Source organism: Protopterus annectens, chromosome 2.part2, assembly GCF_019279795.1.
Source record: "Protopterus annectens isolate FY-2018-M chromosome 2.part2, PAN1.0, whole genome shotgun sequence".
NCBI classification, from domain to species: Eukaryota; Metazoa; Chordata; order Ceratodontiformes; family Protopteridae; genus Protopterus; species Protopterus annectens.
The window spans coordinates 747,856,006-747,868,840 of NC_056730.1; the positions used below are offsets into that span (position 1 = coordinate 747,856,006).

Here is a 12,835-nt window from a genome sequence, read left to right on the forward strand (position 1 = left end):
GGTCATGTGCCCTCATAGGGAGTTGTTGTTGTTCATATGTTAGTGACTATCATGATGAACAGGAAAAACTGGCAAATTTCATAAAGCAAAGGGCCAAGGATTTGGACAGCACTTCAAAATAATGGACACTTTTTGGATGGTTGGGCAGTGATGTTCTTCGTTCCACATTGCTGCAGTCCTTACTATTGGGTAGTCCGCTGTCCAGTCGGCCCGAATACCAGAGGTCAGGGCGCATGACCGGCGTCATATCCTCAGTCTTTTGCCGCATGGTCCGATGCAGAAGCAGTTTTGTGCAGGTTGGCGCTGAAATATTTCGAAACCGGAGTTTCAGACCGAATCAGAGTTGGGGGAACATTTTGGTTTTTCTTGCCTCAGTATTTAACCGATGTCAGAAAAAGTGAATAACTGTATTTCTTGTGGGAAACAGATACCTCATAGGGATTACCATACCTTGTGTATACCTTGTTTAGGGGTTGTTGGATGCCGCTCTTGTGCTAGGTTTAACAAACGCACTATTAAGAGGAGGTTAGACTGTGCCAGGTTAGTGTTTGGGAAGCGTTGCAATTATAAAATGCCGCCGGATGCGGTTGATGAACCGCAGTCCCGGACGCGGTTCGTTAGAAGGCTCAGTGGAGCCAGAGGTTTTGCCAGGAGTTTCTATGGAGTCTCAGGCAGAAACTTTACTGTTACAGGATGTGCCTTCTCAGGAGGTAGGCCAGGCTGAGGGGCTTCTCAGGTAACTGTTCTTCCTCTCTTCCCAAGGTAGTTAGAGCCTCCTTCTGTTGCCAAAACTTCTTTGAGAGGTAGGCCAAGTTCAGCTTCAGTGGGGCTTCTCCTAGCATTTGGGTTCTGTACCTAAGAAACATATGCTTAAAATGGCAGAAGATTTGATTACTATGATTAGAGGCTCTATGCCCCCTCCTGATAAGAGGCCTAGGGTGGAACCGGAGTTTGATAGTTTTGAACAGTGTTCAGAGGCTTCTGAGTCTTCTGAAGATTTGCAGGAGTATCCTCCTTATTCTGATTCTGATGTGGATGATTCCACTCCTACAGCTTCTCCTCCTGAGGATTTCTCGTTTTCAGAGACTCTGCATTCCATGAGGGAGCACTTTAAATGGGAAGGCCAGGATTACTCTGATTCCAGGAAAAGGCTTAGGAATTTTGTTTTACCCAGGCCCTTAGCTATACCTCCTGTGTTGAATGTGGAAGATGTTTTTGCAGAGGCTTCCCTGAACCCTGACTCTTTGCCTCCTGCCTGTTAAACCTGATAAGTACTATAGGGTGCCCAAGCTCATAAGTATTTGTTTAAGAGTCCTAGGGCGGACCCAAACTGTTTCTCAGGGGCCTAAAGGTGTTAAGGCCTCTGTGGTTAAAAATCCTGTTCCCACTGATAAAGAGGCAAGGGCTTTGGATAGGTGGGGAAAGAAAGTGTATACTTCTTCCACTCTAGCCATGAGAGCGTTGAATTGTCAGTTTCACATGCTAAAATATCAAAATTATCTCCTTTCACAATTGAAATCTAAGGTGGATGCTTTGGCGAAGGTATTGAGTGTAAAGAGTTGCTGGATTTGGTTTATGTGTTTGAACAAGTGGGTAAGCATTCTTTGCAATGTGGTTTTGATGCTGTACAGGCCTCCTCGGTGGCTGCCACTAGTTCTGTTCTTAGCAGGCATGCCTGGTTGAGGGATCAGAATTTAGCTGAGCATGTTAAGACAAGGATTTTGGATGCTCCTTTACAGTCTGATGTGTTGTTTGGTTCGCCTGTGGAAGCAGTTTTAAAGAAAATGGAGGACAAAGCTAAGTCTATGCAAACTGTTAAAGATTTTTGCAGGTGCAGCCACCGTTTAGTAGAAATTGGCCTGCTAAGGGGTGGACATATCCTGCTTATGATTCCCAGTCTAGGGGTAGGTCTAGTTTAGGCCTAGAACAGGAGTTCACCTGCTCAGACTTCTGGTGAGGGCAGGGTCAGTCCTTTCAACAGACCCAATGCCCTGCCTTTTCAGCTCCCAGTAGATTCTCGTCTGGCAGCTCCTTTGGGAGGAAGACTGTCTCTTTTCAAAGAAAATTGGGATTTAATTACTCAAGACAGATGGGTGTTGGATATCATTCACCACGGTTACAGGTTTTATTTCCATACATTGCCCCCTTTCAAAGGCATGCCACCTCCTCCACAAAGAAAAGAGGCTCACAAGCAAATTTCTCAGTTATTCCAGATGGGGCCATTCAGCCAGTCCCTGTATCAGAAAGGGCCTAGGATTTTATTCTCGCCTGTTCCTAGTACCAAAGAAGGGGAACACGTGGAGACCAATTTTTTTATCTCCTCTCCTCAACATCTGACATTCCAAGAGTCAAAGATTAGATGTTGACAACACAACACTTTACCTCTGCTGGGCAAAGATCACTGGATGGTAACTTTAGATCTCAAGGAAGCTTACCTTCATGTGCCTATAAGGCTAAGTTGCAGGAAGTATCTGCGGTTTCGAGCTGGAAATTCTCATTATCAGTTCTCTGCATTGCCCTTTGGCTTATCTACTGCCAGAGTATTCACAAAGGTTCTGGCTCCAGTGATAGCTTACTTCAGGCTACAAGGAATTCAAATCTATCCTTACTTGGACGACTGCCTGATTCTGGCTCAAGACAAGGAAGACCTTCTACAGCATCTGGAATATGTTATAGCAGTGCTAAGATGCCTAGGGTATTCTGTGAACGAAATAAAGTCCAGTCTAGTACCCTCTCAAGACATGTGCTTTCTGGGTGTGAGACTGAATACAGCAGCCCAGATGGCCTTTTAACCCGGACAAACAAAAGAGTCTATCACTTTACTTCCATCAACTATCTCATCAGTCCGCTGACTGCAAGGACAGTCCTTCAAGCATTAGGGTTCATGGCATCTTGTATTCTGGTGCTTCCCAATGCCAAACTGCATATGAGGAAGCTACAATGGTATCTCAAAAATGTATGGACACAGCACTGCCAGGATTTGGACACTGTCATTCAAATAATACCTTGCCTTCAAAAGAATTTTTGGTGGGCTCAGGAATGTCACCTAAACAAGGGACTCTCTGTGACCCGGCCAGAGGCGTCAGATTTTAACGACAGATGCCTCGGACATTGCTTGGGAGCTCATCTAAATGGAAAGTGGATACAAGACAAGTGGCCTGCCAGACTACAGCATCTACATATCAACATGAAGGAGATGTTAGCAGTCCAGTTTGCATTAATGGCTTTCAAGGAGTTACTTCTTCCAGGGCAGGTGTTGATTCTAACAGACAACACAACTGTCATGTGGTACATCCCTCTATGCAGGCAAGCAATGATTTTATGGGAGACTCTAAGCTTGCAACTAACTCTTCAGGGGTTTCTGCCAGGAGCACAGAACTCCTTAGCAGATGTGTTAAGCAGACAAATCATGGATCCCCACGAGTGGAAACTGGATCTTCATGTATTTCAGAAATTGACAGTGTCATGGGGAACTCCAGACATAGATCTGTTCGCTTCTCCACTAAACCACCAGCTGCCAAAGTTTTGCACAAAGGGGTTTCATCGCACAGCTTGGAAAGTGGATGCTCTGTCTTTCAGTTGGAAAAACCTTCATGTGTATGCCTTTCCACCTCTGCCTCTTCTTCCAAAGGTGCTATTAAAAGTCAGACAAGACAAGCCAAGGATGATTTTGATAGCTCCAGATTGGCCTCGGCAACACTGGTACCCACTACTAAGGAGTCTGGTAAGGAAGCCTCCATGGCCTTTACCTTTGATTCCTCATCTGTTATCTCAGAAGGACGGTCATCTGCTCAATGTCATGCTTCACTCTTCATCTAACAGCCTGGCATATTCTGTGTTGAAACACAGCAGGTCTCAACTTCCTCAACAAGTTTTAAATGTGATTATGGAAGCTAGAAGACCTAGTACAAGGAAAGTGTACGCAGAAAAATGGAAGAGATTTTTATGTTGGAGTACAGCAAAGAATTTGGAGATTTCTGAGCCTAATTTGAGTGTGGCTCTTCAATATCTTACTGAGTTATTGGACAAAGGTTTGTCCTTCTCTTCCATTAAGATTCATGCTGCAGCAATTTCAGCTCACTATGATTGTGACCCACCATTGTTTTCGCATCCTTTGTTCAAGCAGTTTCTTAGAGGGGCAAAGAATATAAGACCCCCAGAGCTCCTACTCCTGCTTGGGATCTCAATTTTGTGTTGGAAAACTTACTCTACAACCTTTTGAGCCTGCTACTGCTGAATTGAAATACTTGTCATGGAAGACTGCTTTTCTGTTGGCTATTACTTCTGCAAGAAGGGTGTCTGAGTTGCAGGCCCTTATGGCAGTAGAGCCCTTTTGATTTTCCATAAGGATAGGGTATCATTACGCACTAATCCTTCCTTTATGCCTAAGGTGGTTTCTAGTGTGGCTTTAAACCAAACTATTCATTTGCCTACTTTTTCCCCAAAATAAAGGGAAAAGATTTTGCACACTTTAGATGTACACAGGCAATTCGTTATTATTTAAGCAGGACTAAGGATTTTAGGCAGTCTCAGCAGTTGTTTGTTTCTTTTGCTTTGAGTTCAGGGCAAGCCTGTGTCAAAACAAACTATTTCTAGGTGGATTGGGTTTTGCATTGCATTTTGTTATTCCCATCATGGCAAGGAGATTCCAGCTGGGATTAGGCCTCATTCCACTAGGGCTACTGCCACTTCAACAGCATTTCGGGTGGCAACTAAGGATATTTTGGAGGCAGCTACTTGGAGTTCAGTGCATACTTTCTCTAAGCATTATCACCTTCCTATTTACTCTAAGTCTAGGGCTGGTTTTGCCACAGCTGTTTTGCAAGGCATGTTGTCAGCTCCTACTTCTTTATGATTTGCCAGCCTCCCTTACCTCTGCTTTGGGATTCTACCCAATAGTAAGGACTGCAGCAATGTGGAACGAAGAACATAGTACAGTTTTGTACCTACCATAAATGTAGATGTTCGAGGATCCACATTGCTGCCTCCTTCCCTCTGTGTTTAGGGGTGGTTGTGTAGGTGAGGTTATATGTTGATATTTTTGTATATATTTTTGTATATATTGTACATAATTTTGGTGCAGGTATTTTGGGCCTTGTCTTTTTAGGGTCTTCTGACATCTGGGGCAAGAAAGACTGAGGATATGGGTCATGCGCATTAGTACCCTGACGTACTGACGTCAGTCTAATGCGCCCTGACCGACGCCAGCCATATACTCTGGTATTCGGGCCGACTGGACAGCGGACTACCCAATAGTAAGGACTGCAGCAATGTGGATCCTCGAACATCTACATTTATGGTAGGTACAAAACTGTACTTTTTTGGTAACCTGGGAACTAGTATAGTCCAGGGTATTGTAATTGTACTTTTTATTATATTTTTGATCATTTTAATATTTTCTATTTTGAAGGCTGTAATTAGAAGATGTTTAACCTCACCTGCATGTGAAATGCTGCTGCACATACCAGATAAAAGTTCTACGTATCTTAGTATATGATGATTATTATGATGCTGAAGCTTCTTTTATCAAGTTAAGGAACGTAAAAATATAATTACATGTATTGTATGACACTGATAGTGTCAAAGGGGAGAAACTGTTATGGGGCAAGTTCAGTTTATTTAAATGTATATTCATTTCAGTTTCATTAATGATTCTAGAATATGATTGTTAAAAAGCAAATATAATTTGTATGCAGGACTGTGGAAAAATACAGCCTCATAAGCTAAAGTTACTGCTGTGTTTCAAATGCATTTTTTAATATGTAATGGGAAAAAGTAAGTGCTGAAGGAGCAGAGGCATGTTGCATGTTAACTATTGTAAAATGAATTTGTTAGACTGACTCCTCCAGGCTAGCAGTGTGTTGTTGCTAGGGAAAGTTTGAAATATCCAAGGTCAGAAAACAAAATCCTTGGAGCAGGTAGGTCTTGTAAAAGAAGGTATTCATGTTAAGTCCAGGGAGAGAATCACAAGGAATGAGAACTTTTCCTAAGTCATGTATTTGTTAGAAACATTTTTACATCACTGTCTTGCATGGCTGAATTGATAAGTAAATGTATAAAAGATACAGTTTCCTTTGTTCAGTGAGACTGGTTTTACACCTTTATGAAAATGATGTGGTCTCCCAGCACTGTTAAATAAATTTCTGTTTGCACATCCTGAAGTGTTATTCCTGACTGAAGGGAAAATAATATAAATTCTTAATGTTATTTATTACTATAACACAGGTCATTTAATTTCAGACTATTTTTCAAAGTTAGCTGGACTGAGATTAACCTGTTCTGTTCCACTATCCTCTGTTAACAATATTAATTTCAACAGTTAAAATATAGTTTCACATACAGTTATATTTCTTTTTCTGCCCAGCAGGACCCACTGTTGGTACATTTCTAACACAGTCAACTTTACAAATACATTTTCAACACAAGCATCTGTACAAATCAGCTTGCTATACAATGTACAAATGCCATACAATTCTTTATAAAGCTCCAGTTATCTATGCCAGCATATGTTACACATCCACTGCTCTACTTCTCCTGGCATAGTTGGCAATACCTCACATCGTCACACCTGCATTTTGAAAAAGTTTTACTGTTTGGAGGTTGTGACATATTTTCATGTTTAGTAACGCTGCTTGAATTATTTCTTCTAAGTAGCGTGGTATGGGTGTGAGCTACATTCTGCAACTATGAGTCTGATTTTTGACTTCCGTTCCATTTGCATTTCTACGATTTCATGTAAATTTGTCACTGATGTTCTTAACTGGTTTAAAATTAATACATTATATAAATTATCTACATACATAATAATAATATGTAATCTCATCCTTGCTGTCCCTGAACCTATGTTGTTATTGTGGAGCAGTCAGTCACCTATGAATTTTGTTGGTTGTAGTCTCATTTTGGAATTCTAATCATATTTGTAACACTTTCATTTGACTGCTACGTATGAGGGGGCAGTTTATTGTCTGAGAAGGATTTTCTTCAGCTGAGGCATTTGACTTAAGTCCCTTCTGTCTTTGATGCTGTTTTTTTTTGGGTGCCCATATGGAATATTGTGAGCTCAAACTATCACTCAAAAAGGGGAGCTAATTTCATTGCTGTCTTAGCCAAAACTCCCCTTCCTTGTTAAACTGTTCATGTGACTTTCAGTATGGTCATACTAGCTTACTTAAAAGAATTAGTCGAGCTACCTGTCTGTCCAGTTCAGCAACAGGATGATGATGTCATGTACTGAGCATTAGAGGGCGAGGAAAATGTTATTAACTGTGTGCATTATGCTGTGCTAAGAAAAGATAATATATGGCACATTGACTTGTCTATGTGGTGTACTCATCTGGGAAAGGTATGTACTTGAAGATTATTAATTTATCTAACTTATAATACTTAGGGATAGCATTTCTACTTTAGCCAAGGAACTTGGGTTTCTAAAACGTATTCTTTTTCTTTGGGTTTCTAAAATGTATTTTTTTCTCTATGTATCACGTCTGCTTATATTTTCTTTGTGTGTTTCAACCTATATATATTCTAATCAGTATTGGCACTGTTTTCTTTATTATTCATTTATTAACTGTTAATCTCTTGTTGCTGGTATTTGTTTATTGTATTTATGCATTGTTCTTTATCTGAGGAGAGGGTAATCAGTATTTACATAGTTGGTTAACAAGCTGTGTTGCACATATCTCCCATTAGATCACTTAGTTCTGTTTCCATCGAGAGATGTTAATGGGTATGATTTCATACTTGCCTTGATTAAGATCAGCCAGATAGTTTGGTATCTCTGGCCTAACTCAGACTGCTACCAGTACTACTGTACCAGAAGGAAAACTGCAGGGAATTGGAGAATTCTGCCAGTCTTCCTAGGAAGTAAGTGTGTGTGTGTGTGTGTGTGTGTGTGTGTGTGTGTGTGTGTGTGTGTGTGTGTGTGTGTGTGTGTATGTATATGCGTCTCCATGTCAGTTAATTGAAAACACACAATATCAAACATATACTCACCTAAGATATATGCATATACTTATCTGTGTATATGTGATTACATTTCATTTCATCAAAAACTCACAATGCTGAATATTGATTCATCTGAGCCATGTATCTATCTATCTATCTATATATATATATATATATATATATATATATATATATATATATATATAGACACACACACACACACACACACACACACATATACACAACGCAACCCATTGAGCATGAAGTAATCGACAGTCTCAATGCATGGAATCGAAATGTAATGACCAGTCATGCATTCAAACTCACCAAACAGTACACTACATAAACAATAGCTAAAAAAAAAAAAAAAAAATCAGTGATCACAGAAAAATGCACTGCATGCACTCACTGCCTAAACATTACCATTCACTTTCAAAGCTGTTAAATGTCAACAAACCTACTCATCCTTTCAGCTAGTTACTACAGGTGTCCCTAAGGGCTGTATCCTGGCTTTTCTCCTATTTAATATATTTAATCTCCACACCTCCAGTCACCATTCTAGTTTAGTTCAGTATGCAGACATCTCAATATTTATGTGCAGCCTAAACAACAAATAAGCTGCAAGACATTACCCAAAAATCTTTCTCCTCTGTAGAAGTCTGGCTGAAAGAATCAAGTCTCCTACTCAACCCAAGAAAACTAAGTTAATGATCTTACCCCAAAAAGTTGCGAAAAACAGAAGCAATTTTTTACCATAAAGTCAGTAGTTAATACTGTCATTGAAACTAACTCACAGTAAAATACTAGGTATTATAGTAATGACAATCTCAGATATGACCAGCATATACTGCACACCATAAAATCTACACACCAGAAACTAGGCTGCCTTTATAGGATCAATGGATTCCTTAGAGATACTGCAAGAGAAACTCTAGCCACCACCTTATTACTGACAACTCTGTTACATGCTGCTCCTAAATTAACAAACTTAAACAGTACTCAGAGAAAGAAACCTGCCTCCTGCTATAGTAAAGTAGCTAAATTTGCCACCATTCTCCCTCATAGGACCCACCATTGTCATAGCTTACAGCAGTTAAACTGGCTTGAACTGCACAACTAACTATAGCACACACTCATTCAGCATCCAGAGAAATGGCCTGCACTACAAAACTTTTTACTGCCCTAGTGTCCAGCAAGAAACCTCCATTCTAGTAGCAAATTGTATTACTCACATATAAGTCAAATAATGTTGTAGTAGACTCACACTACTGCCAGTAGGTTGCTAAACTCTGGAATAGTATCCCCACACAAATAAACTTTCTTATAAATTCAGTAGTTTTACCGCAGTGGTAGTGCTGCGGTAGCGTTGTCACCTCACAGTAAGACGCTGACCGGTTCGACTCTCAGCTAGAGCGTCTTCTGCGTGGAGACATGCGTGAATGGGCGTACCTTTGTTGAAGGTTGTGCGTTAGGGCTGGGAACTCAGCATGTAAAAATCAACTGCCAATCATTAGCGGACCGGAGTTCAGCTGTGGCGACCCCTAACCGAGAAAAGCCGAAAGACACAACAACAACATAAATTCTGTAGTGTTAAACCACTGCTTAAACAACATCTTAACCAGTCCTGGTCCTGCACATACTCATCACCAGGTTAAGACTTTGTGCTCACTGTACAATACTCTTCAAATACTGTCCTTAAAAAGAATATTCTAAAACTCTCTGAAATGACAGAACAATTTTTATATATAACTGCTGCCTGTACAATCTAGTAATTTGTCCGTGGGCTTTCTGTTTAATAACTTCTACCTCTGTAAAATCATAAAATGTTTAAATGTAACTACTGTGTGTGTATAAATGTAAATAGAAATGTAACTACAGTGTTAACTGGAACTAGTTTTTCTCCCTGGCTGTAGTAGCTCACACTCTGATGAATTGGGAAGAGGATGTGCAGTGGACTAACTGCTGAGGCCACCCTCCCCCTTCTGTAAGAGACATTTCTTCTAAGCAGCCCTCCCCTTCTGACAACATGAGCAGCAGTCTGTCTTGTATCTACCAGGGGAAAATGCACTGCCCTGTAAGCAAACCACTCCTCTCTCCCTAGGAGAGGTGAGCAGTGTCCCTTCACACCTCCACCTTCTTATCTGGCTCCTCCAATGCTGGAGTTTCTAAGTGAACCCTAACAGCTGGGTCCCATCAGAGATCCATCTGTGTCTGCCATGTATCTGGGCTGACCACCAGTGATTTTTCAGGGGTTGTGGATGAAGCAGTCTTTCCATCAAATGAACTGCTAATATATATAAATATGCATCATCTGTGTGTATACTACACATTTTTGTATATGAATGTAATGTATATATAATTTAGAATTGCTGTTTATTATCATAACTTACATTCTATAACAGCTGATTCAAATTCACCAGAGCTCTCCTGCACACTATTCTTTGCCTTGATTGATGATGCACTCTATCCATATTTCTTAATTTAATTTATTTTTCATGACAAGATAGCAGGTTTTGAGCTTATCATGGAATGGTTTTACTTATTATTTTTCTGTTTGTGTTCAGAACAGGAAGATGGGTTAATGCTTGTTATAAAAACAGTGAATATCTGTATGCATGCTGTATCAAAGGAGGGGCTTTGCTAAGATTGCCGCTTGAAACTTGATGTTCATGAGGGCCATGGTGTTTCAGTTGAGTATGTTTTAATGAACATTTCCTTTAATTATGTTTGTATATTACACTTTCTAATACCTTTCTGTAATTATTAATTCTAGTTCTGCATGTATTGATCAGACTTTGAAGATTGATGCTGTTTTGCATCCCTGGATTCGTTCTGTTAGCACAGTGGATAAGCATGGCTAATCTTCAGCAAGGAGCTCCGGAAGAAAAAGAGAAGGCTGCTGCTCTGAAAGGTGTGATTTTATTGTTTTTGTTGTTATTTTTAATAACTTTAGTGTGTATTTCTTTTTTGTCCTGAGTACCACGGATGCTGCTGACAACCTAGTTTATTATATTTATGTATTTATATGTTTATCTATCTGTCTATTTATGTGTGTATGCATGCACATGCATATTTCTGTATATAAATGTACATGTGTTTGTGTGACCATGTGTGTATATATATATATATATATATATATATATGTGTGTGTGTGTGTGTGTGTGTACATTTGGTCGAATTACACTTATTCAAAAATGATACCAGGCATTGCACTTCACTACAAGGCTACTTGACTGAAAGCTCACTTGGTCGAAGTTCATTTGGTCGAAAATGGAATATAACCCCTACCCCACTGCAGTGCAACCCTGGAGTTAGAATATTAAATAAGGGGGGGGGGTGTGAGGGCACAGCCCCCACAATGGGGATTGTGGGGGGCTATGCCCCCCACATAATTTTAATGTATTCACTATTATAAGAAGGTAAGAAGGTATATCCATTAGAAATGCATTGATATATGTATGTATATATATATATATATATATATATATATATATATATATATATCTTTAGTAAAACTATTGGCATAATGTGGGCGGCTGTGCCCCCCCCCCCCTTATTTAATATTCTCACTCCAGGGTTGCACTGCAGTGGGGCAGGGGCTATATTCCATTTTCGACCAAATGAACTTCGACCAAGTGAGCTTTCAGTCAAGTGAAATGCCTGGAATCATTTTCGACTAAGTGTAATTCGACCAAATGTATGGAATCCATACATATATATATATATATATATATATATATATATATATATATATATATATATATATAAATAAAATATATATGAATGCACACACACAAACACACCAGCTAAATAGCTACTTAGTAAATACTGTGTGCTGCATGGTGTAATTATCCACCAAATGAAATGTCACTTAGTTTCTGTTCAAACAGACTGCATTTTCACCCCAGCTGAGCTTTATCAGTGCTTCACCCCAGCTGAGCTTTATCAGTGCTACTTTAACAAGACTGAAACAGGCTCATTTTTACTTGCAAAAAAGTATACTAACAGTCAATTGATTTTTCAAAAGTTAATGTTCAAAGTATATCAAGGCAGTAACATTCAAAATTGTGCAAGACTTATTATACATAAAATAAGCAACACAATGAAAGCAGAAAAAAAGAACAACAAATATATATCAATGTTGCACACACACTTATGAGCACATGAATTTTTATGTTAGTTGGCATCCTAGCATTGACAGTAGGATGGACTGTACCAGCTTAAATATGTGAGCTTCAGACTTTGCAGTCTGGAACAAACAAGTGGCAATTCAGTGTGCTTTTTCTATCCATACATGCTTAACGAAAAAGGTATTAGTTAACATTTGTCAATATAAATTCTTAAAAACTTATCTTGAACCAATATATGGTTGCCCAAGGACTATGCATATATTTGGAACCAGGCATGAGTAATGATGATTCCATTTTTATGGACAGATGGTGTGCTTTACAGGTAACTGCCTCATAACTGTATAATACTTTGCTTTGAATACTATGACTGAACAATGTACGATTTTAAAGTCACAACTAAAACCTAACTTTGTCCATTTTGGGGAAGGGAGGCCTCTGCTTTCTCTGAATTACCAGCTAGTTATCGGAGGTCTGTCAGTTAATTTGGAAGTGTGCTGGAAAAACTAAGAGGGACTTGCTTGATTTTCACAAGTTGCCTCCTTTTTTGTTCAGACAAGAAACATCTTTATATGACATAGGCAGTTATGCATTATTATAAGAAAAAACAAACCATATTGACATATTTTCAGTTACAAACTATATATCACATATAATCTTCTATACAGTTATTGTCAATTGAACATTATTCAATTTCTGCCTTCCCATAAACTACATCCCTCCTCCAAAACATTATTCTGCACATATTGTTGCCACAATTCCCA

General features: G+C 39.4%; 1 protein-coding gene across 1 annotated transcript in view; it reads left to right on the forward strand.

Moving 5' to 3' along the window:
• The window catches only part of FAM172A (family with sequence similarity 172 member A), a 2,873,056-nt gene that overhangs the window by 192,631 nt on the left and 2,667,590 nt on the right, over positions 1-12,835 (forward strand). The window contains exon 2 of the mRNA XM_044064137.1: positions 10,718-10,855. Within this exon, the coding sequence (XP_043920072.1) occupies positions 10,750-10,855 (106 nt within the window). The 5' untranslated portion in view covers positions 10,718-10,749. The remainder of the gene's footprint in view (positions 1-10,717; positions 10,856-12,835) is intronic.